This window comes from Malus domestica, chromosome 03 (assembly GCF_042453785.1).
Source record: "Malus domestica chromosome 03, GDT2T_hap1".
Lineage (NCBI taxonomy): Eukaryota > Viridiplantae > Streptophyta > Magnoliopsida > Rosales > Rosaceae > Malus > Malus domestica.
The window spans coordinates 14,142,438-14,170,370 of NC_091663.1; the positions used below are offsets into that span (position 1 = coordinate 14,142,438).

At 36.5% G+C, this 27,933-nt stretch overlaps 1 protein-coding gene across 3 annotated transcripts; it reads left to right on the forward strand.

The window, feature by feature from the left end:
- The first annotated feature begins 562 nt into the window (after positions 1-562).
- On the forward strand, positions 563-24,607 carry LOC103424256 (DNA polymerase epsilon catalytic subunit A-like). 3 transcript variants are annotated; one of them, XR_011579279.1, is made up of 49 exons: positions 563-848; positions 1,162-1,227; positions 1,327-1,386; positions 1,473-1,568; positions 2,421-2,581; positions 2,753-2,841; positions 2,932-3,149; positions 3,750-3,836; positions 3,981-4,115; positions 4,922-5,044; positions 5,729-5,812; positions 6,424-6,588; positions 6,715-6,891; positions 8,042-8,155; positions 8,944-9,048; positions 9,353-9,471; positions 9,584-9,725; positions 9,788-9,882; positions 10,089-10,194; positions 10,334-10,413; positions 10,522-10,698; positions 10,892-10,979; positions 11,123-11,203; positions 11,286-11,429; positions 11,720-11,815; positions 12,005-12,205; positions 12,951-13,005; positions 13,085-13,227; positions 13,306-13,760; positions 15,193-15,334; positions 15,414-15,635; positions 15,720-15,794; positions 16,132-16,322; positions 18,082-18,262; positions 18,364-18,428; positions 18,938-19,070; positions 19,157-19,258; positions 19,360-19,443; positions 20,006-20,080; positions 20,248-20,307; positions 20,394-20,656; positions 20,945-20,993; positions 21,355-21,515; positions 21,753-21,819; positions 22,519-22,629; positions 22,770-22,940; positions 23,030-23,421; positions 23,525-23,631; positions 23,969-24,357. XR_011579279.1 is itself a non-coding variant. In XM_070819016.1 (49 exons), the coding sequence occupies exons 1-49, from the start codon at positions 687-689 to the stop codon at positions 24,363-24,365; spliced, it is 6,693 nt and encodes a 2,230-aa protein (XP_070675117.1). In that variant the 5' UTR covers positions 563-686; the 3' UTR covers positions 24,366-24,607. The 3 variants fall into 3 exon arrangements, 2 of the variants coding, with proteins under 2 accessions (XP_070675117.1, XP_070675118.1); XM_070819016.1 differs by having other exon boundaries at positions 23,030-23,242; positions 23,969-24,607; XM_070819017.1 differs by lacking the exon at positions 19,157-19,258 and having other exon boundaries at positions 23,030-23,242; positions 23,969-24,607.
- Positions 24,608-27,933: the final 3,326 nt, after the last annotated feature.

Here is a 27,933-nt window from a genome sequence, read left to right on the forward strand (position 1 = left end):
AATTTGACAACAAAGTCTCACAATCCATACCACCCCTAAATTTCTATTATTAATTATGTGACTATATTTTGTTTGTTAATTGGTAATACACCAAATTACTTGTGACTCATATATCTTAGTTTTTCACTAGGTTACACAATTGGCGAACCATAATGAACCAATATAGTAATAAATAACTCCTCCACTTCATTTATCAATCAAGAAATATGAGGCTTTCTCTCGTGCACATCAAATGTACACGTTTGAATTTCACTGAACAAAAGTCGTTAAATAATTTATTGTAACAAGATCGAATCTAATTTAGAAATTTAAATATGTACTTTAGATGTAAAATAGAGAATAGTTACGACGCTTAATCCATATCCAATTTAACGATCTGAATTATTTATCTTCCACGTCCCGCAGAAAAAATGGATTAATGTGTAAACGGGTATTATTGCCCACGACTTATCTCTGAGCGTAATATCATGGAGTGGCACTGTTCACAAATTTTCTTATCTTAAGGGTTACTTACGTCATTGAACCGAAATAAAATAAAAATAAATACAGTAGGTGCAAAGGGCGGGAAAACGCTTTCATCCCTCCAAAACCCTCCTCTTTCTCTCTCTCTCTCACTCAGCTTTTGTCTCTCAGAAGTCTGAACCCCCAAAATCTCAGACGGATATCCATTTCAACAGCCCAAAGCAATGAGCGGCTACCAGAGCCGAAAGCGGGACCGTGGCGACTCATGGGTCCCCAGGAAGCAGAAGGTCATGCGGACCGCCGAGGAGGAGCTGGAGTCCAAGCTAGGGTTCGATCTGTTCTCCGAAGGCGATACCAGGCTCGGCTGGTTGCTCAATTTCGCCACCGTAAGTTGATTATCTACCAGTCGAATTTTGCCCCATTTGATCTTTCCATTTCAGAAATCTGTTTTTTTTATTTGGGTCTGTGTGGTTGCTGAGATAGTAAATGGGAAAGTTTCAATTTGGAATTTTTAAGGTTTAAGCTCTGTTTCGAAGCGATTTGATTATGGAAATGGGATGAATTGAAAAGCTCATTTACACTTACTCGGTTTTTACTTATTTACTTTAATTTGGTGCAACCACATGATGGAAATTTGAGTTCAATTATCTTTAAGTATTGTCATTTGGGAATTATAGATGCTTCCTTGTAATTTTGCAGTCATCTTGGGAGGATCAAGACACCCGTAAAGTATATAGTTGTGTCGATTTGTATTTCGTTTCTCAGGTAAGACGTTCTGTAAAGAAGTTTTGGTATAATTGGTTATGTTTTATGGTGGTTAATTGTTTTGGCGAATCGCTTAGCTGTTTTCTAACTTAATTGCAGGATGGTTCTACTTTTAAGTCAAAATACAAGTTTCGCCCTTATTTCTATGCAGCCACAAAGGTTTCTACCAAACTTATATGTTTGCTTTTGCAAAGTTTCTTCGATCATTTGTTATCTTTACAATGATGATGACCTTTTCATTTTAGGAGAAAATGGAAATGGACGTTGAAGCATATTTGAGACGGCGTTATCAAAATCAAATTGCTGATGTTCAAATAGTGCAGAAAGAAGATCTTGATCTCGTAAGCAACCTTATAAAACTTGACCAAGTTTATTAGTCTTTGGTACTTATTTTCCCTTTTTATAACATTTTGACATTCAATTATGACAAGTTTGAGTTGAATCGACCTATGCCTGGTAGACCGTAGGCATGTTTTGCTTAGGCAAGTGGGAGTTCGATTTTGACATTCTGTCTACTTTGAAATCATTTTCTATTCATTATCTAGTTGGAAGTACTATGTATTCATGATAAGTGTCTATCTTTTCTGTAAAAAATTTCCATTTTATGGTGATTGATATCCATGATCGATTTGTTTTCTTTCAATTCAACAAAGCTTTTACGATCAATTCATATGTGGAAACCATGGACTCTAAAACTTCCAAGCTGACATGTCCCTGTCTTACTTCTTCCTTTCTTGATATGCATAGGTGGCTTAATCTTTCAACAACTTCACTTTTTGAAGTTATTCCAAACACTCGCCTCAAGCCCTCGGGCATAAATTTTGTTGGTTCTAAAAGAGGATTTTTTTATCTCATCTAAGAGATTACAGCTGATTGAATTTAGTTGTATTGGTTTGGTTCTTTTGTTTTGCTATGCCATTGCTGGCAAGTATTTCAAGGTAAACGGATAATTGTTTAATTCCGGTCTTTCAATATGTTAGGACTTTTCTACTCTTACAGACAATTTCTATGATATGGCTCCTCTTGTGCATTGTAACATTAACTTATTTGAGGCATGCAGCATACAAAAACTTAGATTGGATATTCAAATTTTTCTATATATGCTGCTATTGTAGAGCTTATGGTGCTTCATTATTTCTTTCACATATATATCTCCAAATGTGTGTATTCTAATATGTTTCTGTACTTCACAGAAAAATCATTTGTCTGGCCTTCGCAAGTCCTACCTAAAGCTGTCGTTTGATAATGTTCAACAACTAATGAACGTCAAGAGTGACTTGCTGCATGTCGTCGAAAGAAACCGCACCAAATTTGATGCTGCAGAAGCTTATGAGTCAATATTAATTGGGAAACGGTGAGGTGATGTTGTCTTGATTCTTGTTCCTTTTGGATGTGGAGCTCACTTTGTTTAGATACCTTATTTGGTCAGAATGGTACCTTGCCATTTTCTTTTGGTAGCTTTTGGCTTGCTGCTCAATTGAACTGCTTGTTTTGTTTTCTGATCCTCTTGGTGCTGGTTTTGTAGAGAACAAAGGACTCAAGATTTTTTAGATTGTATTGTTGATCTTCGTGAATATGATGTTCCTTACCATGTCCGCTTTGCCATTGACAATGGTGATTTACTCTACATCATGCTGCTTTCTTGACTTTTTTGTTTGCTTTAGTTTCTGAAGTTCATCCCTTTTCAAATTTCTTGCCACTCAGATGTACGATGTGGGCAGTGGTATGATGTTAGTGTATCCAGTAGTGGCTCTGTGCTTAAGATGAGGACAGATCTTCTCCAGCGTGCTGAAGTTCATGTCTGTGCATTTGATATTGAGACGACGAAGCTACCTTTGAAATTTCCAGATGCTGAATATGATTTAATAATGATGATTTCATACATGGTTGACGGACAAGGTTACTTGATTATTAACAGAGAGGTAAGATTCACGTCCTTTTAGTAATTTCTTCCCTTGTCCATGTTTAGCATTTGGGATGCCTCTTATATGTGGCCACAAATAAGAGTGCATAGTCATAAGGAATGTTTGCAGCTGCTATATTTTTCTGTTTAGATACTCCATTTTAACATCCTCAGTTTTGGACCTGCTTAATTAATCATCTTCGACTTTATTAAACAAACAGTCTGTGTTCCCATTTGCCAAGGATATGAAATAATTTTAGAAATCCTTATTTAAAAAGAGTTCCCGTCAAGGTTTTGCATTTTTTTTTATTAAAAAATTTCACTCTTATCTTTTCCTACCATACACATTATTTTCTGTTTTTGTAGGCACCATTATTCTTTTTGTGTTCTTGTAATTTAAATGGGTGCAATAAGCTTGAACTTTGAAGGGTTGATAGGTTTAAGTTTCCTATAAAAGGAAAAAGAATTAATATGTATGTAGTTATACGCTTAATTTTCTTGTTATCTGCAATCTGTTGGGATATTAAGTTTTAACTTTGAAGGTTGATAGGTTTAAAATTCCAATAAAAATATCATTAGATGTATGTAATGATAGGTTGAATTTCTTTGTTATCTGCAGTGTGTTGGGGATGATATAGAGGATTTGGAGTACACTCCAAAACCAGAATTTGAAGGGTTTTTCAAGGTGACAAATGTGAAGAATGAGGTATTGGTATCCATGGAAACACCCACCTACCTCCCCTTAAATGTCATTTTAATTAGTTTGGTTTGTATAAAGGGGTTTTACAATTCTAATTACATGTAATTTTTGCAATTGATATGATTGCAAATGGTATGGTCATTGTTGCAGGTAGAACTTCTAGGAAAATGGTTTTGCCATATGCGGGAGGTGAAGCCTGGAATTTATGTCACATACAATGGTGATTTTTTCGACTGGCCTTTCATGGAAACCAGAGCCGCGTATCATGGGTTTAAACTGAGTGATGTATGTTGCTACTTTTGTGAGTTATTTTCTTAAACAAAACAACAATAGAATTCAAAATTTCTAGGCTGAAAATTTGAAATAATTACCAAGGACATTAGAACTTAAATTTTTCATCTTCAGTGCTTGCAGAAGTTGCTTATTCTTTGATATTCTGTAAAGAATGGAGTGGGCTATGGCTTGTAACTTTTAGCAAAACTCCTTTACTGTCCAATCAGAAAACTTATGGACATGAATGTCATACTGATTGATTTATTTTCATTTATCAGTGCTTTTAATGTAAAAGTATATACATGAACCACAATCAGATTGGTACAGTTTGGTAGAAGCTTTCTGCATGAAATTTTCTACGTGATGCTAATGTTTAGATTTAAAACATAAACTGTTTATGACATGTATATGAAGCTTTTTACTTATTGATTTTATTCAGGATCATGTACATTGTACTTATAACTTCTTTACACTTGTGTTGTTTGTCTTTCTGTATTCACATCACACGCATGGACAAACACACACATTGTCGTTTCTACTAAATACAGAAAGATAAACAACACATAGTAGATAAACAATTAAACATCACTCAGTTTAAATTATTTCAGGTATCATGCTGACATGAAAATCTTGAATTAACTCTCAAAAACCTCATTATCTAAGATACTAGTGCTTTTTACAATTGACAAATTTCACAACATAAAGGGCTTGTGTGACATTGATATTATCATTGTTCTCGTGTTTCCTATGTATTGTCATTTCAGATTTCCGCTAATTATTTCTTCTATTTTACCTCTCCCCTGCCCTTGAGCTTGCAGGAGGTTGGATTTCAATGTGACAAGAATCAGGGGGAGTGCCGAGCTAAATTTGCTTGCCATCTTGACTGTTTTGCATGGGTCAAACGTGATAGTTATCTTCCTCAGGGGAGCCAGGGCCTTAAGGTATGATTGTCCAATTTGACCTCATTGTTTTCTTCTTCAAGATAGAAAGCATTGAGGACAAATCATCCGCTTTAGCATCATTCAAATTTCTCCTAAATTCCAAATCCCATTTCTGCACACCATTCTTAGAGACAACAATACTTGAGGTGAACCGATTCCTATGTCTGGACAAATTATATGGTATAGGAAACAAGGCCACGAATATATTCTCCCCCCTCCATTTGTCCCTTCAGAATTTAATATCCTCACCATTCCCCAACACAAATACGCAGCAGCTCAAGAAAGAGTTGTAACTTGTAACCACCAGAAATATCATTCCAGGGGAACCGGCTGGAGCCCCTCACAACGGCTTGGAGTCCCACCCATTGGTGAACCTCTGTTTGCTCAAAATTACAGAATGCCATTAAAAGCACCTCTCTTGGAGGAACCTACACAACCACTGAGCTAAAAGATCCCTGTTTCTGACCAGAAAATTTCCAATTCCCAGTCCCCCATCTTCTTTGGATTTGGAAATCAGCTCCCGCCCAGTACAAATAATAACTCTGTAGGATATAAAAAGAATTAATCTTTGAACTTCAATTATGCTTGTGTAAACCAGATGAAAAAGTAGTATGTTCATTTGTTTCCAAGTATTTGTTATGTGGCTTGAAAGTTTGATTGTGTATAATTTAAATTTTATTTCAGGCTGTTACAAAGGCAAAGTTAGGTTATCATCCACTGGAGGTGAATCCTGAGGATATGGTTCGCTTTGCAAAGGAGAAACCTCAGGTGTGGATGAGTGCAAATGATTTTTTTTGTTTGTTTGTTTGTTTGTTTGTTTGTTTTTGTTCAGGAATGTTTTGGCATGGTGTATTTGAGATAGGAAAGGTTGAATAATTGGCGATGGTGACATGTATATGAGCTGGAAAAAAATAAATTAAGTGCCCTAGATGCTATTGCAGCTTGCATGATAGTGTCCATTGATTACCTTGGCATTGTTCTTCTTTTGTCTCTTTGTAGATTCAGTCCTCAGTCAAGGGTTGCATACTGATGACAGGACAAGTGTAAAAAAACTCACTGAACAAAATTCGTTGACTAATCAAATTGTTGGTGTGTGCATCTGTAATTCTGTATGGACATACTCTTAGTTTCTGACTGATAAATTATCAAATTCCCTGATGCTTGAGCATTGGTACGATGGTATCTATTGATTATTTTCTACAAGATTTGGGATTGTTTTAGGTTTCCAGTTTGTATTCATCTTTTCCTTCCATTACATGCTGGTGGATGTGTGTGTATGACTATGTACATACTCAATTGAAGTGTGTTTCCTTTGCACATTCTTGTAACAGGAATATTTCTCATAATCTTTTTCTATTTGGTTGAACATGTAATCACAGATGATGGCATCCTATTCTGTTTCTGATGCCGTTGCGACTTATTACTTGTATATGACTTATGTGCATCCATTCATTTTCTCTCTCGCAACTATTATTCCAATGTCTCCGGACGAGGTTTTGCGCAAGGGTAGTGGAACTCTTTGTGAAATGCTTCTCATGGTCCAGGTGTGCTATTCTATGTCCTTTTCAAGCAAATTTTCTATAGTTCTCTACCCAAAAAAAAAAATATCTTTGATATTTCAGCTATTATCTTTATCTCTCTTCGACAATAAATTTTTGCATTTTATGCAGGCATACAAGGCAAATGTTATCTGCCCTAACAAACATCAATCTGATCCCGAAAAGTTCTATAAAAATCACCTTTTAGAGAGTGAGACTTATATAGGTGGCCATGTTGAATGCCTTGAAAGTGGTGTTTTTAGATCTGATATTCCAACTAGCTTTAAGCTTGATGGGTCTGCCTATGAGGTATGTTTTCATCATTCAGTACCAATATTTCTTTCCATTGTTTTACTATTTCTGGTTTCATTGATTGGTTTGCCATCATTTCTAATTTTCATTGTGCACTATCATTTGTTTGACATCATTTCGTATTAACAATTGATGCATTACATGACTAGAAGCTCATCTTTGTTGTGTTTGTTATGCTCTATATAGCATTCATAACCACATTGACATCTACTGAATTTGCTTTATTTTCATGGACTCAATTTTCTGAACCTGAAACAGCTATGTGCCAAAAACTGGCCATTTTCTGTGAAGCCATATTGGATTTGTCTACAGAGCACAATAATCAAATATATCTCTTTATTGAAATTGAACTTTCTATTTTTCTCCAGGAAACAGGTGGCTACACATTATTTATTCACTAGTAAAGAATTTGTTAAACTATCGAGATGATAATCAAAACCCAATTGGGGTGAAGGGCAGAATATCTCGACACATTTAGCATACAATATACTTCTTAGAACCAATCTAATCTGAACTATGTCTGGAGTGGAAAATGTGGAAACACATGCTAAGTCTTCACTGCATTATCCCTTTTTGCCTCGTGCGGAACTTAGAATGTTTTGCACTAATCATGTTTCAGTATCACCTATCAGTCTAAACAGTCTTTCGTTTTAAACTGAAAATGTTAAAGGAAGAGAAATTTATACGAAAAAAAAAAGAGTAAATAAACCCTAGATGCACTACATTTAGAATCCATGTATCAATGTGTGTGGCAAATTATTTTAATGTTTAATTTCCATTTGAAAACTTGGGGAATTCTAGGTACGTTGTTTATGGAAGCAATCGCATCTGTATGAAGTTTTCCATTTTTATCCAAAGGATTGTATATAATTCAAACAGTTTTTCGGTGGTTGTAGTGTGCATAATCTGTGTTTTCCGCTTGTAATTTTGGCTTATATGAGTGTATCATGGTCTGAATCTCAATTTTTTATTTTTTGCAAAAAGTTTGTAAGGAAATGTCATTGATTGTTTCTACAGTTATTTGTAGGATAGCTTTTTCTTGATTTCCATTGCCATTTGTAATGCTAGAAAAGGTACCAACTACAAATGCTAAAAAACACATTATACATTTGTATTTAATATACGGTTTGGGAATTCTGGTTTACAGCAATTGATCAACAATCTTGATCGAGATCTTCAATATGCTATAAGAGTAGAGGGTAAGATGGACGTTGATTCAGTATCCAATTATGAAGAAGTAAAGAGTTCTATATTGGAAAAGGTACTATTCTTTTTTTTCTTTCCTTCCAGCAGATGTTGTATTCTTGTATTCTGTTGCCCGGACACATGTCTAAATATGTTCTGTGAGTTTCATTTATATGATATATCATGTCCAAAAAAAAAAACTGTTTTTTCTGTGATTGGTATAAACTTTCTATAGGGGGGGGGGGTGTTCATTGGTTCTAAATTTCAATCTTTACTGTGAATTGTTTAAACGGATCCAACCCTATTCAGGCTTAGGATCGTATCCAATCTGATCCAATTGACATTGAATGGGATCATCTGCTTTTTAACCAAGCAGAAATTAATTGGAACACAAAAAGGTTTTCATCATCAAATCCAATCCAATTTTTCATTTTAATATAATAAAGTGTACATAAAGGTTGAGAACCAATGAAAAGTGCTTTTTCTAATACCCAAGTTAGTTCCATCATATGGCTCAAAACCTCCATCATTTCTTTGTTTCAAAAGCCTATAAGAGTCTAAGACCAAAGGAAGTAGCAGACTATATTGAGTTGGATTTCACAGGGAAATCCATCATCCAATACAATCATGTTAAGTTTTGATTTCAGGGATCCAATCCAATCTGCGAAATTCATTGAAATGGATCAAATTTTGATTGGATTTGATATTGAATACCCCTAGCTTTTTATTGCCCTGAATTTGAATCCTTTACTAATCAGTCGTTCACCTAGTTTTCAAGAGTGAATGTTCATTGAGATATGCTTAGGGTGGTAATAATATCTTTTCAATAATTTCTCATTAGTGACTTCCTTTCCTTATTTGTAGCTTGTGGGGTTGCGAGATGAACCTATACGTGAAGAGTGCCCCCTTATTTATCATCTGGATGTTGCTGCAATGTATCCCAACATCATTTTGACAAACAGACTTCAGGTGTGCTGGTTAATAAATTACTTTCAGCAATTTCGTATCTCATTTATATGATTCACGCCTTTCTATCTTTGTTCAGTTTAACATCTGTAGGAAAGCGTCCACTAAAAGGGTCATTGATTTAGGTTGTTCATATCTGGTTATCTTGTTTCTATATAGAATGTTCCTTTTTTAGTAGTCCAGCTCCATTGTCAGCAAGATTGCACTCTCTCCCATTTGCATTGTCAGATTGTTGTTGTAGCTGTTCCTTTTGCATGTTTGAAGATTCCATAAATGTAAAATAGTAACGACAGTTGTTTATTTCCAGCCATCATCAATAGTTACAGATGAGATTTGCACTGCTTGTGATTTCAATCGCCCAGGTAAAACATGTCTTCGCAACCTTGAATGGGTTTGGCGTGGAGAAATATTCATGGCAAAGAAAAGGTATTTTCTTTTAATATTTTCCTTTTATTTTTCTTCTCCCCCTGTCTATACTTTTGGGTTTTTAACTGAGTTACTAATTATTCTGTATGAAAATCATTTTGAACAATTGCAGTGACTATTATCATTTGAAGAAGCAAATTGAGTCTGAGTTTGTTGATGGCGGCAATTCCAAGCTGTCAAAATCTTTTCTTGAGTTGCCTAAAATGGAACAACAATCAAGGCTCAAAGAGCGCCTTAAAAAATACTGTCAGAAGGTATATTCTTTACACTGCACAATATTTTCCCAAGTAATACCTAACATTTTAATTTTGGATAGGCGTATAGACGAGTAGTGGACAAGCCAGTCAGTGAAGTTCGGGAAGCAGGGATCTGCATGAGGGAAAATTCATTTTATGTTGATACAGTTCGAAGGTGATCAGCTTGATTTTGTTATATTTTAAATACTCTATTTGCATCTTATGAAGGGCAGCCATTTTCGTTTTCAAAAACTAACAACAAAGAAGAAAACTCCTTCAGAAATATATCGAATCTACTCAAATATTGAAACATAATTGATTTTATAAATGTCTCTTTTTCTCTTTTGTGCTGAATTTTATGTTCTTTTGATCTTTTTCAAGCTTTCGAGATAGAAGGTATGAGTACAAAGGGCTTAATAAGATTTGGAAGGGGAAGTTGTCTGAAGCCAAGGCTAGTGGAAATTCTATAAAAATCCAGGAAGCACAAGTATGAAATTCTTAAGCCTATCTCTCTCTCTCCCTCCCTCCCCTCTTTCCTTTTCTGTTTTTGGAATTTTACGTTAAAAAAAAGCTTATTTAATTTAAACTGGTGTCATGTTTCTATTGGCTTTAATTATTGTTTGCAGGATATGGTAGTGCTTTACGATTCATTACAACTTGCACATAAGTGTATACTTAATTCCTTTTATGGATATGTCATGCGCAAGTGAGTTGAATGTCTTTTTCTATTTTGTATTCTTTTAGGACATATTTGTTTTTAACTTGGTTTTCTCTTCTAGTTATCATTTGCTGATGCTTTTGTATGTTAATTCAGGGGTGCGAGATGGTATTCTATGGAAATGGCTGGAGTAGTTACATATACCGGAGCCAAAATTATTCAAAACGCTCGCTTGCTGGTTGAGAAAATTGGAAAACCTCTTGAGTTAGACACAGATGGTATCTGGTGTGCGCTTCCTGGATCTTTTCCAGAGAACTTTACATTCAAAACAAAGTATGATTTTTCTCTTCTTAATTCACTTGGTTATATGGATACCATAATGGCACCCAGCATTGATTGCACTCAAACAAAAATAGTTTTGGCGTTCTCTGGTCATTTCATTTGTGATGCTAGTTTCCCTTCTACTAGGTAAGTTTTTATATTGTTCCTTCAAAGTTGCTCACTAATATGGGAAATTCATATTCAGAGACACGAAGAAGAAGCTGACTATCTCATATCCCTGTGTAATGCTTAACGTTGATGTGGCAAGAAACAATACAAATGACCAATACCAGGTCAGCTTGGAACATAGTTCTATGTTGATTATATTTGCTGTGTTGTGAATGACACTGCCAAAATGTTTAGAATATGTAATTTGGTTTCTCTTGTTTGCTTAACTATAGCATTTCTTCCAATTTCTTACCACCATTTTTGCCAGACTCTTACAGATCCTTTTAAGAATACTTACACAACTCATAGTGAGTGTTCAATTGAATTTGAAGTGGATGGACCATACAAGGTAACACAGAGTAGTATGTTTTTATTTTGTTTTGACTTTTCCTTTTCATGTAATTTGAATCTAAACTATTGCTCTCATGCAGGCAATGATTCTTCCTGCTTCTAAAGAAGAAGGCATTCTAATTAAGAAGCGATATGCTGTTTTTAATGATGATGGGACCCTTGCTGAACTTAAAGGTTTTGAGATCAAGCGTAGGGGTGAGCTGAAGCTCATCAAAGTTTTCCAGGTATCTCTTTTACTTGTAACATTCTATGAATACATAGGAGACGATTAAAAACAGGGAAAAAAAAAAAAGAGGTCTTCAAATGAGTCATCCGATAAAGCTGCAACAAATAACATTTCAATTCTTACCTTGTCATCAAACTGACACCTTTATTGTTAAACCTCTTCTACCGTGGAACTTAAGTAATAGCTTGGATGTTCCTATTGCTTAATTTCTTAGTATTACATATTTGTGCTTTTAAAAATCATGAGGCTAGTAATTGCCAACATGTGAAATACCTTTCTTGTTTTCAGGCTGAGCTTTTTGATAAGTTCCTTCACGGTTCTACTTTAGAGGAATGCTATTCCGCAGTTGCTTCTGTCGCCAACCGTTGGCTTGATCTCCTTGATGTATGTAAACTCTTAGTGTTTTGTCTTTAATCTTCAAAGTTTTGTTTAAAAGTTGAAACATTCCCCAGCACGTGCTGAGGGACTTTCTTTTTTATATTGTATTACTCAAGGATGCTAATAGTTTGATTAATTCAAGAATGAAAAAGATGTGTAGTTTAAAGTGATGTTTTTTATCCTCCATTCTCTCAGAATCAAGGAAAGGATATTGCAGACGGTGAATTGCTGGATTATATATCAGAGTCAAGCACCATGAGCAAGTCTTTAGTAGACTATGGAGAGCAAAAGTCATGTGCAGTGACCACTGCAAGACGTCTTGCTGATTTTCTTGGTGATACGATGGTCAAAGAGAAAGGACTGCGTTGCCAGTATATAGTTGCATGTGAACCAAAGGTACATAAGTTGGAAACTTCTTTCATTGGATAATCATGTTCATGAAATTGAGAGAACAGCTATTAATGCATTGGGGGTGGGTAACAGTACGCCCTAAGTTCAGGTATTGTTTAACAAAAAATAAAAAAGGAGAACCAAAAAGAAAGAAAGAAAGAGAATGCAATTGGGTCAGGACGTGTCTCCTTAACTTCCTTATCTTCACCTGAATTCTTGGAGCTTAACCTTTACAAAGAATATGAATGATAGGGAATTCAATATTATCTAAGATTACTTATATCTTATTGAATTACTCAATTTGCTCACCTCCTCCAAATTCCGAACTGGGTCACACACACCAATTCGTGGCACATTGGCAACCTGGAACAGTAATTTCATCAAATTCAACTACCCAAATATCTTAATAAGAGAAGATGGAGAGAGAGAGTGAGCATTTTTATATCCTTTTAGAGTAAACTCATTTTAATTGGGTGAAAGTTTTGAATTGATTGTAATTTTGATCTTTTTTCAGTCAAGGGTTTTGTGTACTCTTCAGTTTGGACGGACTTGCTTTCTTGCAACCTTGAAATTTTTACTATCTTTTCAATTTGGTTTACTCAGGGTTGTATGCTTCTCTTTCCCATTATAGATAGATCTCTCTAATGACTTGGAGAAAGCAAATGGTATTACGATTATACTAGGTTTTGAATCTCTTTTCAACTCTTGGTCATGCAAATCTAAAAGTTTGTTGTGATGTTAACTTGAATAGGGCACACCTGTTAGTGAGCGTGCTGTTCCAGTTGCAATATTTGAAACAGATGCTGGTAAAACTTCTGCTATTATTTCTGTTATTGCATTTTCTTGTTAATATTCTAAAGAGAGATTGTATTTTCAACTTATCAGAAATTATGAAGTTTTATGTACGGAAGTGGTGCAAGGTTTCATCAGATGTTGGCATTCGATCCATTATTGACTGGTCCTATTACAAACAACGCCTTGGTTCGGCAATTCAGAAAATTGTCACTATTCCAGCTGCAATGCAAAAGGTTATTGCTTCTGAACCTCTCTCTCTCTCTCTCTCTCTCTCTGTGTAACTGTACTTGAATCAATTGAATTTTCTTCAGGTTGCAAATCCAGTTCCTAGAGTAGCTCATCCTGATTGGCTGCATAAGAAGGTTCGTGAGAAGGAGGACAAATTTCGCCAGCGCAAGTTGATTGATATCTTCAAGTCATTGAACAGGGATCATATGCTAGAAAAGAGCAGTGATGCTATTGACTCTAGTCATGTGCTTGGTCAAGAGAGTGTTGATGATTTGGAAGACTTCAACAAAAAAAACAGTTCCATAAATGGACCCAGACCAATTGTTCGCTGTTATGAAGTCAATCGCAAGAAAAATTCAGTTGAAACAACTTGCCAAATAGATTCACAGCAACAACAAACTAATAATAAAGAAAATGAGCATCAAGAGCAAAATGGTGTCCCTTTACAGTGCATTGATAGAAATGTGGATTATCATGGTTGGCTTGAAACGAAGAAGAGAAAATGGAAAGATACTCTTGACAGGAGGAAAAAGCAAAGGTACTTTCTTGTCTTTACCTACATATTAGATGTGTGTAAAGCCTAGGGAGATTACAAGTGCAAATCGACATCTGCTAAAGGTTCACAAACTTCTAGAAATTTTCTTAATGCCTCCCTGGAATGAGATGCATATCTTCTTAACAGTAGAAACGTAAAGTCAATTATCTTATTTTCAGGTGCAAACCATGATGATTTTTACATATATGAATGCACCCAGTTCATTGAGGCTTTGAGTTATATCTAGCATGTTGATCGCTACTTTACTTGGGCTCCCTCATTTTATCATTATTTGTTGGATCTCATAATGTTAAATCCTGTTTGTCAGTCTCGAGGGGTTGTTATAGGGGATACTTGTGATACAAAGGACCCTCAGAATTCCATTGGCTCTGAGGTGGCTCACCAATGGAAACCAAGTCAGACCTGTTTTGTTGTAATGCTATTCAATCATTTATGGAGATACTTGGACTTGGTGTAGTGATTCGCTCATTAAAATCATGGGGTGTGCTATCCACACACCCCTTTTTACTTCTCACACACCCCTTGTTAATTTATGTCCGTTGATCTTCTTCATTTCATCCGATCCGACGGCCGAAAATTAGAAGGGTGTGTGAGAAGTAAAAAGGGGTGTGTGGATATCACACCCCAAAATCATTTATTAGAAAAAATCCAACAGGAAAAACAATTGGCGCCTAACGTTTCTATTGGTTTTACGACCCTATGTTCTTTTGTTTTTCTAGTTGGTTTAGGAGTCGACTTAGGAAAGGAGTACTACCCCAGTTCTACTAGGTTTAATAATCTAGTCATACATGGGTTTGAGAGCTAAAGTTTGAGAGAAAAATCTGCAGCAGGATTTTGGAGTTTTATCCAGGGTTTCAACAAGTTCATGTAATCTGTGCAATTCTACATAGTGCTTTGGATTTCCCAGGGATCAAACGGAGATGCAAGCAATGCTAGCCGACCATTGATAACAGTTCTTTGTGTTTCTTGTGTGTGCTTCTTTTCCGTCATATTATTGCATATTAGCTTCCTAGGTTTGCATATCTCAGAGTCCATCAATTTCCAAGATCTAAGAGGTTCAGAAAAACTACACTTGGTTGCCTCATTTAAGAGGATGAGTGTGTGATTTAAGTATGAATGCCACCATTAAAAATTCGATGGGAACCAGATACTATAATTTCAACCCGATAGATGATTTCTGTCTTGATTTCAGTTTAAGGTAGCTTTAACCTCGCCATCTCTGTTATCACCCTTGGTAATGTGATAGTACTTGTCAGCCCTAACTCTTTCCACCTTGATCCAGATCTTCCAATGAAAACATCATGTGTTATTTTGCGTTCATAGGTGTGAGCTGTACTAACATTGAGCTTAGATCATATTTTCTTAATGGTGTGGACGAAGTAACATTTAGGAAAATTGTCATCCAATTTGACAGATTGAATGACGCAAGGTCTGCTCACCATGCTAATATTGAGCTGCTTGGTGGTGGTAGAAATAAGAAAGGAACTCAGGGAAAAATAGGTGTGAATTCATATTTTAGGAGGCATGAAGAAGCCCTAACACGCTGTCATTGGCAGGTATTTCTCATTCGATTCATCAGTTTGGCTGGAAATCCCTGGATAATTACCTAATCACTGCTTAATTTCTGTGCTTCAGATATTACAACTAGTGCCCAGTTCTCAGGGTGACCAATTTTACGCTTGGGTGGTTATTGAAGGAATCATGCTTAAGATCCCTGTTACTGTTCCAAGAGTTTTTTACATTAATTCTAAGGCACCTATTGAAAAAATATTTAATAAAATATCTGAAGAAATACCTCCAGTAAAGGATGTCAAAAAGGCTCTTCCTCATGGAAGGCGTATCTACAACCTATATGAGGTACTTCTGGTTGCTAAAATGCGGTTCTTTACTTGTTTTCTACTGAGGTTTAATATCCGTTTTTTCCCGTACGAATATTAATAGGCTACAATTGATGAGGGTCAGTTTAGGACAATTAGAAAAAGGCTTGCAGCTCTTCTTGGCGATCCAGAAGTTGAGGTCAGTACATGATTTTCATATCAACTATCCCCTTCTCACTTTTTCTTAAGCTTATGATTTTGGGATCGGTGGTGGATTACTTTGTTATTGACTTCAAGTTCTCAATTTTCTTTCAGTCTGATTAAAACCAAATTTGGTCAAGATTTCTCTTCTATAATTCTGAATAGTTTTATGATTTTTCCTTCTAAGTTTGTTAAGATTTATCTTCTGTAGTTCTGAGTTAGAATTCTCTCTTCTTGGCAACCAATGACACTCAAGGCTATTCATTTGAGGTAGCTGTCATAGTGATATCACTTGATAGATTTCAGTTTGATTGAAATTCAATTTTTTTGTCCAGGGAATATATGAAACAAAGGTACCCTTGGAGTTCAATGCAATCATTCAGATTGGTTGTGTTTGCAAAGTGGATAAAACTGCTAAGAAAAGAAACGTCCAAGATGGTTGGAGTGTGAGTGAACTGCACATGAAGACAACTACAGAGTGCTCATATCTGGACCAATCCATCTCTTTCTTTTACTTGTATCAGAGGTGAGTTTTTATAGGTTAATTGTAAGTCAGTTTCTTGATTATATGATATTGTGAAGCAATGTTTCTATGTTGAAATTCTGATTTCACTTGGTACCATAACATACTTTCTATATCACTAACGAGGCAGCTCCACCTACCCACTCCCTCCTTGTCAATTTTTTGTTGGAGGGGGCCAGGAGAGTTTATTTTACATATTGATTATACAGTTCAAAACAATAAAATAAAAAGTTATCGTTTGCTATATCTGATCTGAGAGGTTGAATTAAGTCTTTCAAGACTTGAATTATAAAATTATAACAGTTCTAGTTAAAATTGTATTAAGTGTCATTCTCAATTCAGAAAGAGAAATTCCACTTCACTCATCCAATGCAATGCATGTTACATTTTGGAAATAAGGACTTCTATAAGTTTTTCTGTGTTTATATTTCACTCGATTTTATACATTGTTTCTTCCATTAGTGTTTGTTATTTATTTTAAATATGGGAGGCATTTTTATTTGATCTCATTTATTTAGTTTTAGGAAAACTAATGAAAAGGGCTTGAAAACTTTGAGTTTTAATGATAAGGACAAAATAAAGGGTAAAATGAATAGTACCAGGATTGACTTTTTAGTGTAAAAATGTGGTTTTTCGTTAAAGTGAACAGTACCGGGTGCTTTTCGTTAAAGTTCCCGAAGAAAATTCTCTTATACATTTTATTCTTAATTTATCTATATTTAATATGTTCTAGATATTTGATATGAGTTATTTATTATTTGCTGTACTGTTATACCTTCAAGGACAGCAAGGTTTTTATCTTTTATAAAATTTATTTAAATCCTTTGTGGGAGTCTTCAACCAAACATACTTTAGGAGCTTCACAGTTAATTTGATTTATGTAGATTGGGGGACTGTTTTGTTTTAAGTTCGGGACGATTGTTTGTTTTCTGCTGTTTCTTAGATGTGCTTATTTGTCGTTTACCCTGTTGTAGTGGTTTTTTTTTTCTTTAGGCTGACTGTTTGTAATTTCTAGTTTTTTGTGGATTTCTGGTCCACATTTGATTATACTTTCTTTGCACGCATAATCATTATCTCAGTTCAAAAAAATAATAATGATTACGTTTTCCATTCTTAAACAAATAAATGGAGCCATTGCTTTGGGTGTTTTATCCAGTTGAGGGAACTGGTTCAGGTGACTGTAAAAACATCTCATGGAGGTTTTCCCATACAAATGTATCTGATATTGGAATCAGTGGCACTGGCACATTAATAACCTTAATTTGCTGTATCATATCAGAGGCAGAACTTGAGGAAGTTTTGGAAAATTCCAGTGACCATCCTAGGGTCCTTAGACAGTAGCCAATTTCTCCTGTGGATTTGGATTTTTTATTTTAATAGAAATACATTGAAGAAAATGTTAGTATTAATAATAATAAGATATACATTGGAGGATTTTTGTTTAGTTCTTTTTACTGCTTTCAAAGATGGATCAATAATTGACATTCCATGTATCATATAGGATTAATTTCTAGTATTAGAAGTCAATGCCTCTTAGTCACAGACTACAGAAGTCCTTTATTTTATTAGTTGCACTCCGGCTTCCTTTGAATTTGTTTTCTCATATCATAAGCAACTAATGTTAATTTTATTAGTCACAGACTAATCAGACCTGATACCTTTTGATCATAATTTGTCTGCTCTTCCAAATCCATATCTATTCTGCGCTTTCATCTTCTTCAGAAAATATATAGCAATTAATATTTAATTTTATTAATGTCAGCACATCTGAAGGGCGAGCTATATATATTGCCTATTTTCCTTCATCAACAACAATAAAGGTTGTGGTGGTAAATCCTTATCAAAATAAAGATTTGTCACCATCTTTTCTGGAAAAATTATTTCGTGATGCTTGCCAAACATTATCAGTTCAGCCACCTCCTAGGAATGGTATCATTATAAAGGTAAATTTGCTGATTTCTTGGTTTTTGTATTATTGTTATTATTATTTTTAACTTTCAATGGCTCTTATATTCGTCCTCTTTATCTTGTGAGCTAATTTTAGGTGGACTATGTTGGATTCGTCAAGGATGCTGAAACAGTTTTGCACCGTTTGATTAATGAGTACAGGTTTGACTCCATAGGAATTTTCATTGTTGCAAGGAGGCTATCTAAGGGGAAGGGAGAAATCTTATTGCTTTCCACGATAATCGCATCCTATCAGAGTTTCTGCCTGATCATAAGGATAGATTTTCCAGCATCTATAGATTTGTGAGATGCTCTTATTGGGCTCAAAGTAAATGGATAGTAATATTTCTCAATTACAATTACAATCTTGCTAATTTACCAATATATGTGGGTGTAAACATGTCTTCATAGTTGATCCATAAGACATTGGTGAACTACAATTTAAGTTGCATGCAAGCTCCTTGGTTAGAGAATGTATGTTAGTTCTCATTGTTCGAAGCATATGTTATTTTATCTTTCACCTATTGTTTAGACGTTATATTTTATGATTTCTACTTGGAGCTTTATTGATATGCCATTCGACTGGGTAGGTTGCCAATTTTCTTGCAGTGCATTCTGGAATTTTATATAGAAGCTTGGTTAATTCCTTATGTGGTTTTGATGTCTGGCAGACATGAATATCCTGGACCTACAATTGCTGTTATCGAATGCCCAAATTTTCAAATGATGAAGTCAGGTATAGGAGCTCTTGATGATTTTCCGTGTGTGAGCATTCCCTCTAATGCTCGTGATAGTCTCTATCAGGTAATTTATTCGATCTAACAGAGATTCACTCGTCAAGTGCATTTTTTATATGCATTGGACTGAAAGCATTTTATTGCTTCATACAGGTTCTTGGGTGGCAGCAAGTGGCTGCAAAAATTGGAATGCAGCGTTGTGCTGCATCACCTCAGTGGTTGAATGAGAGAATTTCACTCTCAAGATATGCCCATGTAATAACTATAGTTCTGTAAAAAAAAAAAAAAGAAATTAGTTTTCTCTTAACTTCTTTGTTTATAGTGGATAAATAAATTTCTCAAACTTATCTTGGCAGGTTCCATTGGGAAATTTCGAACTTGACTGGCTTATACATACAGCAGATATCTTCTTTTCAAGAGCACTACGTGATCAACAACAGGTATTTTTTTGATCCAATATCTTATACATTATCTTGAAGTTTTCAAACGTACTACATGGTTTTGTAGCAGTAAGACTGAAGCTCTTTAAAGTTATTTGGATGGTCTAATAAATTTGGGCTCTATTCTTCTCCACTGGAACATTGTAGTGTAGATGTATCCAATATGAGATCATTGGTTTAAATCCTTTGACAGTTTGATATAAGTTACTGATTTATTCTCAAGCAATTAATATTGTGGTATCCCATCATAACGTACTATCAAACCTTTGGTTTGCCGGAGGTTCTGGATTCAAGCATCCAATTCCACTTTCAATTTTCCTTTTTTCTTTTTAACTTTAAGGTGCAGGCTGTGGTTGCACCTGTCTCTCCATGTGCAAGTTTGAGAGTGTTAGTTTAACATATATTCCCTGTTGATAGAGTGCTAGTTAGTTTTTGGAGTCTAGTGGTTGTCTAATACATGCTAGCGTGAGGATTTTGGTTATATAATGCATGTCTTTGAACTGCTTTCGTTGTTCTTTGAAACTTTTCCCCATCCGTAGAATCTTGAATATTGAGTTTACAGGTGCTTTGGATATCTGATGATGGTATTCCAGATCTAGGAGGCATTAATGAAGAAGATTCATGTTTTGCTGATGAGGTTAGTCTCAAAATAGATATAAAAGGGCATTAAGGTGTTAAGAAAAGAAAATGGGATCCATCCCTTCTAATATTGTATTTAACTAATATTCAAGTACTAAATGTCTCTCAGGAAGCAAATATTTTGATTCCGTGTTTCCTTACTTATTTGTGGCTTTCATGAAACAGGTCTGTGAACTTAATTTTTCTTACCCTGGAGCATATAGGAAGATCACTGTGGAGCTAAAGGTTCTGAAATATTGTCAATCCGTTATATCCCAAGTTTGTGTAATTCGAGTCAGTTGTACTAAAAAGCACATGATGTTTCCATGTAGATACATCATCTAGCTGTAAATGCTCTTTTAAAAAGCAACCAGGTGAATGAAATGGAAGGAGGTTCTTTGCTAGGATTTGAATCAGATGCGAACTCCGGAGTACATACTTTTGATGCACAAGTTGGCTTTGATGAAGCTACCTCATGTGCTCCTACATTCCGTGTCCTGAAACAGTTGATTCAGAGGTGTCTTTCAAATGCAGTTACATCTGGAAATGTGTACGCTGATGCACTATTGCAACATTTATATCGATGGCTTTGCAGGTTTCCATCTCTTGTTTAGTATACATCCTTTTCTGTCTCATGTATTTACTACTTCCCCTCCTATCAAAATAATATAATTATTGCTTTCAATTTTCTTTTTTTCAATATGTAGGATTGTTCCCATTTTACCACATTATTGCTAGCCCATTGTGAGGCTTAGCCCACTCCCCCACCCCCTTAGTGTAGATAATATCATTTGTTCAAAAAATAAAAAAGGATTGTTCCCATCTTAGTTTACTTGTTCCTCTATTTCTGACTCATATATGTGCTGGTTCCTTCATAATGCAGCCCCCAGTCTAAGCTTCATGATCCATCTCTTCACCGCATACTTCATAAGGTAAATCGTTTTCAAAATAACTTCCACTTTTTACAACATTATATTTTTCCTTTAAACATGCAAAAATGGGGGAAAGGGAAGTTACACTTAGCTCAGGACCTTGGGTGCAAACGTAATTTCTTTTAACCACTTGAGCTACAAACCTTGCTACATTGTACAGAGGTTATAGTATGAATTAGGGTGTAATGGTTTAGATAATGTTTACAAAATATTGTATGCCTTTTCACAAAAGTTAAGAAGTCTTGTCAAAGTTATTATTCTTCTTAAAGCTGGGTGATTTAATGAATACAAGTCCGTCTGTGTTTTAAAAAGGACCTAATCAGTGGGTATATGGTTTGTTTTTGCTGTTAAATTTTAATAGGTCATGAAAAAGGTGCTTGCAATTTTAATGACTGAGTTCCGCAAATTGGGTGCCAAGATCATATTCGCGAATTTCTACAAGGTTATTATAGACACAGGAAAACTTGACCTATCAGCTGCCAAAGCGTATTGTGATAGCTTGCTTAAAACTCTGCAAACAAGGTTGGTATTAGACATTAGTTCGGAGTTGTTTTCTCGGTTTTTATTTCGGGTAATGTTTTCTTGACAAATGTGAATCTAGAGCACAGATTTAATTAAGAATCAACCAATTCGATGGTCCAGACTTTAGATTCACAATCTAGTAGCATAAGCAATTTATGATGTCAGATTGTCTGCCAAGTATACATTTCTTGGTATACTTCATCTTTCTTGTTGTAATTCCTTGTGATTGAAATGTAGAGAACTATTTGAGTGGATAGAGCTTGAACCACTACACTTCTGGCATTCTTTGCTTTTCATGGATCAGGTCCTCTCTCTCTCTCTCTCTCTCTCTCTCTCTCTCATTAAGAGCAAAACTGTCAATTTTTGTTTTGTACAAGGAAGATTCGAGTGACAATATTTGCATTTTAGAAAAATAAAAAACATCATATCTCTATCATGCAATCGAATGGGCAAACCTATCCAATTTTTAGATTCTCCTTCAAGGATGGTCCATGTGAAAAATATTATGAACCAGAAATTGTTTAATCATTTGGTTAGCATCATGACACACTATTTGTCAGCACAATATTATGTGACCAAGAAATTTCTGATGTGGCTGGTATTTTGCTTTGATGGCTCTTGAAGGACCTAAATTAAGGCAATTAAAAATTTTCAAATGCATTGTGGGGCTACTGCTACAGGAGATGCTCCCTTCATTTTTTGAATAAGGACATATTCTTCCTTAATGTACATAAGTTTTTAATGATACACTAATAGATGATTTTCAATTCCGCCATAAATGTCACTTAATTTTTGCGGGGTCTGCAAACACCTCATACATTGTGTCATTTTGGAAGATAAATATTGAATAAATTACTAGGAAAGCATAAAGATACTAGTGGATTTTAAAGTGTGACATTTATGCATTTACTGGTTGAACTAATAAGTTGGAACCTTTTTGTGTTCACCATGCCTTTCTTTGTCTTTTCATTTTGGTCTGAGTCATCATGGCTTTCTATGATAGTTTAACTATGGTGGAATTCCGGTTGGAGCTGATGGAAGCATGCATGGTGAAGCTCAAATGGATATTGTATCAAGCTGGAATATCGCTGAATACTTGCCCAAGAAAATTCAGGTTGGTTACTGAGAAATAATTAGTTTTCCCTAGTATACATGCTGACCGACCAAAAAATTGTTATAATCATACTCCAGGTTTCAATTCAAGCAGTATATCTTGAGATTGTGGTTGGTTAATATCCAGGTTTCATTTTGCAGGACCACTTTGTTTATATTGTCTCTCAGTATCTGTATATTCCCTGGGATTATGCACAGAAGCAGGCAGCAGTTAGAACATCTTTACAGAGTGACAGCATTTGCACGCCATCAATCAATGTAGCAGATGCTGAGACTTTTGAGTCTCATATGATAGATTTCCTTAAAGGACAGGTATGAATGATGACATTATTTTGAAAAAAGTTGTGCAGCTTATTGGTTTACTGTCTAAGGTCTGATTAGTTCCGATTTATGTTCCACAGATCGGCTCATATTTTACAGATAAACTTTTGGGAATTGTTCATGATACCATGCTTCATATGAAGGAACTGAAAAAATCAGAGAATGACCATGGTACATCTCTTGAGCTGCCACAAATTGCTGGTAATATCCACCGAGGGGATGCAGCACTGGAGTTCATCAAGCACGTCTGCGGTGTTTTCTCAATTGACCAAAATGTTGTCCATGATGTTTTGGTATTATCTGCTCTACTGAATCATATGCTGTGTAGTCTTAATTATATTTGTACAAAATTGGATGCTTTAATTATAGGGAAACTCTATTTGCACCCCCTTTCACTGATTAGTTTGCCATCCATTTAGCTACTAAGTCACACATTGCAGTCTCACTTGGAACCAAATGTATATCTGAACATGTGAGGGAAGCAATTTTTTTTATCTGTTGTTGTAGATTTCCTTTTGATCTTTAAATCGTCTGTGCAAGTGAAGTAACGTTCACTTTGTGTCCTTTCTCTTCAGGTAATGAGAAAGAATCTGTTGAAGATTGTACGTGTGAGGGAGTTTGCCCCCGAAGCAGAGTTTCATGATCCCGGCCCAACCTTCACTTTACCAAATGTCATTTGCAGGTATAAAAGTAAAAAAGCAATGGCCTATTGTAATTTACAGATTGCACTCAATAAGGTTTCTTAGGGATCATGCATTTTCGAGCACAGAGGATCGCATGAATGTGATGATGTCTTGAGTCAAATGGTATTGGTAGTTGCCATTTTGTTTTTTGGTCGAATGGTTGCTGGTATTGTTTTGAGGAAACACATCCAGTTAGATGGTGGTTCTTGACTGTCCCCCATTTATAAATTTGAGACTTTTAACATCTTTCTGAGTTTGCTTTAATTTCTTGGATCTAGTTAACATCAAAATTTTCAAGCTGCTTGATATCTACCTTTCTTTTTTCCTTATTGACAGCTACTGCAACGATTGTAGAGACCTGGACTTGTGCCGTGACTCAGCTCTTCTAGCTGGGGAGTGGCGTTGCTGTGTACCACAATGCGGGCAGCTTTATGACAAAGAGGTAATGGAGAACGCCCTTCTTCAGATTGTGCGGCAGAGAGAGCGTCTTTACCACCTACAAGATCTCGAATGCCTCAGGTGTCACCAAGTGAAAGCTGCACGCTTAGCAGAGCAATGTGTATGCGCTGGCTCATATAAGTGCAGGCAAAACGCAACTGAATTTCGTACCCAGATGGAGTTAATTTGGATGATTGCCATTCATCAGAAATTTCAACTTCTCCAAGAGTGCACTGAATGGATTTTAGAAGTGAGCAACTCTTTAAGGGGGCAGCCAATATTTCTCATAGTTTGAAGATGATCAGAAATGTGTGACAGAAATGATCGGCATGCAGCGAGGTACTAAAGCTATCGATTTGTACTGCAATATGTGCAAGTAATTTATGTTGAGGTCAAATGCCACAACCAATAGGATGAAGGGAACACTACCCTTGCACTTGTACATAAAATGTGCAATTGATTACACTGTATATGGGCAAAATAATGTTGAATTCCAAATTTAGTTCTCACCCACTAATCACTATACATCTTTCTTAACCCATGCCTAGCCTTCATTCAAGCTATTTTCTCTACGTTATTGCGTGCTTCAAATGTCTGACTTAGAACTAACAATTTCCTCCGTTGGTGCAAAGTTCTTTTCCTTTGTTGGTAAATCTAGGATTCCAGTTGTGTAGAGAGTTTTTCAATACTCGTTTGTCCATTGTGTCGCCAACTAAGATCACATGTAAGCAAAAAGGGGGCCACTCACGCCGCGTCAGCAAACTTTACGTTTATTGGTAATGTTAGGCTCGGAAGTTAAGTTGGCGGAGTTGAGTAAGTTTAGGTGGGAAAGTGAGGTTCAAATGATAGCCCCTCCAGTGAGCAAAACAATTAAGCCTAACTTTTATGTCGCAATCTAACAATTAATTTCAAGTAACATTCAAGATGCTCACTAATCTGCGCTCGGCCGCTGGCCATTCACATCTTCATTATGGTTTTTCGAAGTACATTATTGAACAATCATTCAAGAGCACACGAGTTTCTGACAAATATGAATCCTTAGAAACTGAGTACATGATACAAATATTAGCCAGACCCACATCAACCACAAATGCAGCATGAAACTTGACCGGAAAACCCATATTACCGTGGTCAAATGCCCCGCTAGCTTAGTCCATTTTCCTGGTCTCCATTCCCTGCTTCAAGGACTCCAACCTTTTCCTGCACAGTTATTGCAATGCTATTGAGGATACAGGTCCATACATTAGTTTTAGTTAGACTGTATGATGACAGGTGACGGCTCATCAAATATTTTGTACAAGGAGTATGGATATACAGTGTAATCAAATATTTTGGACAAGGAGTATGGATATTCCCAACTCCAATTATTTTAAATGCTTAACACGGAGATGGCCTACAGACAACAACAACAACAACAAAGCCTTTTCCCACTAAGTGGGGTCGGCTATATGAATCCTAGAACGCCATTACGCTCGGTTTTGTGTCATGTCCTCCGTTAGATCCAAGTACTCTAAGTCTTTTCTTAGAGTCTCTTCCAAAGTTTTCCTAGGTCTTCCTCTACCCCTTCGGCCCTGAACCTCTGTCCCGTAGTCACATCTTCGAACCGGAGCGTCAGTCGGCCTTCTTTGCACATGTCCAAATCACCGGAGCCGATTTTCTCTCATCTTTCCTACAATTTCGGCTACTCCTACTTTACCTCGGATATCCTCATTCCCAATCTTATCCTTTCTCGTGTGCCCACACATCCCACAAAGCATCCTCATCTCCGCTACACCCATTTTGTGTACGTGTTGATGCTTCACCGCCCAACATTCTGTGCCATACAACATCGCTTGCCTTATTGCCGTCCTATAAAATTTTCCCTTGAGCTTCAGTGGCCTACGACGGTCACACAACACGCCGGATGCACTCTTACACTTCATCCATCCAGCTCGTATTCTATGGTTGAGATCTCCATCTAATTCTCCGTTCTCTTGCAAGATAGATCCTAGGTAGCGAAAACGGTCGCTTTTTGTGATCTTCGCTAGATTGCTCCGGTCATTAGTGTGGATAAGTATATAAATGGATAGAGATAGGAAAGCAAACACAAGATGTACGTGGTTCACCCAGATTGGCTACGTCCACGGAATAGAAGAGTTCTCATTAATTGTGAAGGGTTTACACAAGTACATAGGTTCAAGCTCTCCTTTAGTGAGTACAAGTGAATGATTTAGTACAAATGACATTAGGAAATATTGTGGGAGAATGATCTCATAATCACGAAACTTCTAAGTATCGGAGTGTGGTGTCGTCTTGACTTGCCTTATCTGTCTCATAGGTAGATGTGGCATCTTCTCTGGAAGTACTCTTCCTCTATCCAGGGGTGGTATCTTTAACTGGTGGAGATGCACAAGGTAATGTATCAATTTCACTTGAAGCTTACTTATAGTTTCAAGCTTGGTCAAGCGCGATACAAACCATGTAGTAGGAGTCCCCCAAGTCGCCGAGCTAGGGGGTCTGCTGAAAGAGGTGACAGACAAGGTAAGCAATCAGAGCTCCGACTGATTGTTCACCTTCTCCCCATCTTGCAGCAGCATGAAGGATAAAGAGAAGAAAAATGAGAAGAGATGATATGAGATACTTTTGCTTTTGAAGAAGTAACTTTCCACAGGCTTATTCTTGAACTGAGCTGGAGGGTTTTCTGGTTTCCTCTAGAGTATAAGGCCGACTGAAGAATTTGAGGGTCAAAACAAGTCCATCAAATCTAGAGTACGTTCCACCTTGCTGATATGGGATACTTTTGCTTTTGACAGAGTAATGGATGTATCGGCACGTGTGCTGTTACGCTTGTCTCCACATGCTTCCTTGTATCCTTCGCACTTGCCCTATCTGTTCCTCAAGCAGATGCGGAATCTTCCCTGGAAACATAAGATGTTGAAGATGAGTACTCGAGAGCAATGTCAGGTAAGTAATCAGGTAAGGGGTTCCAGGCAGTCAGTTCCTGGCTGGAAGCTTGATTCCAAGTGCTGACTGATTGCTCTCTTTCTCCTTGTCTTGCAAGTAAAAACAAGGCCAAAGGAAAAGACAGGGAAAAAGCATGATATGGGATACTCTTGCTTTTAACCCTGATGATATGAGATATTCTTGCTCTAGTATAGCTTGTTTGCAGAGGTATTATCGGGGGGAAAGAAAGCTGAATATTTCGAAAGGCTTCGTTGGGAGTGCCCTCTCAGATATGATGAAGGGTTGAGCATTTTTGCAGGTCTGCCTGTCCGTTGGGGATGGAGGTCGACATATATAGGAGTCTCCCTAACAACAAGTAGTAATGCTATTCATTTACCCTGCTTGGTCATAGCACGGTAGTGGGAGCTGCCAGTTTCACATGTTTTAACTCTGTCAGAGCACTTTGAAAAAGTGGTCTGTGGTATCTGGCTCTCGAGATTCGGAGAACGATGCCTCTTCGATTTTTGAGAAAGCAATCATGCTGGGGGTCTGGCTCTCGAGATTCGGAGAGCAGTGTCTCTTCGATTTTTGAGGAAGTAATCACGTTGGGAGTCTGGCTCTCGAGATTCGGAGGGCGGTGCCTCTTCGATTTTGGAGCAAGCAATCCTGTTGGGAGTGTTGTCTCGAATGTGAGTAAAGGTTGGGCATGTTTGCTAGTCTACCTTGCCCCGAAGCACAAAGGTTGACACACAGGGACTTTCCAATTATCTAGCAATGGTACTGTTCCTTTACCCTCTCTTCGCTTTTGAGAAAGTAGTCATGTTGGGAGTCTGGCTCTCGAGATTCGGAGGACGGTGCCTCTTCGATTTTGGAGCAAGCAATCTTGTTGGGAGTGTTTTCTCGAATGTGAGTAAAGGTTGGGCATGTTTGCTAGTCTACCT

What these genes read in the sequence shown, in the direction of transcription:
- LOC103424256 (XM_070819016.1), top strand. Translation starts at nt 687, where the DNA reads ATGAGCGGCTACCAGAGCCGAAAGCGGGACCGTGGCGACTCATGGGTC. An exon ending in TTGATGGGTCTGCCTATGAG is followed by an intron (nt 6,892 to 8,041) that starts GTATGTTTTCAT and finishes TCTGGTTTACAG; the next exon opens with CAATTGATCAACAATCTTGA. An exon ending in AGATCACTGTGGAGCTAAAG is followed by an intron (nt 20,308 to 20,393) that starts GTTCTGAAATAT and finishes GTTTCCATGTAG; the next exon opens with ATACATCATCTAGCTGTAAA.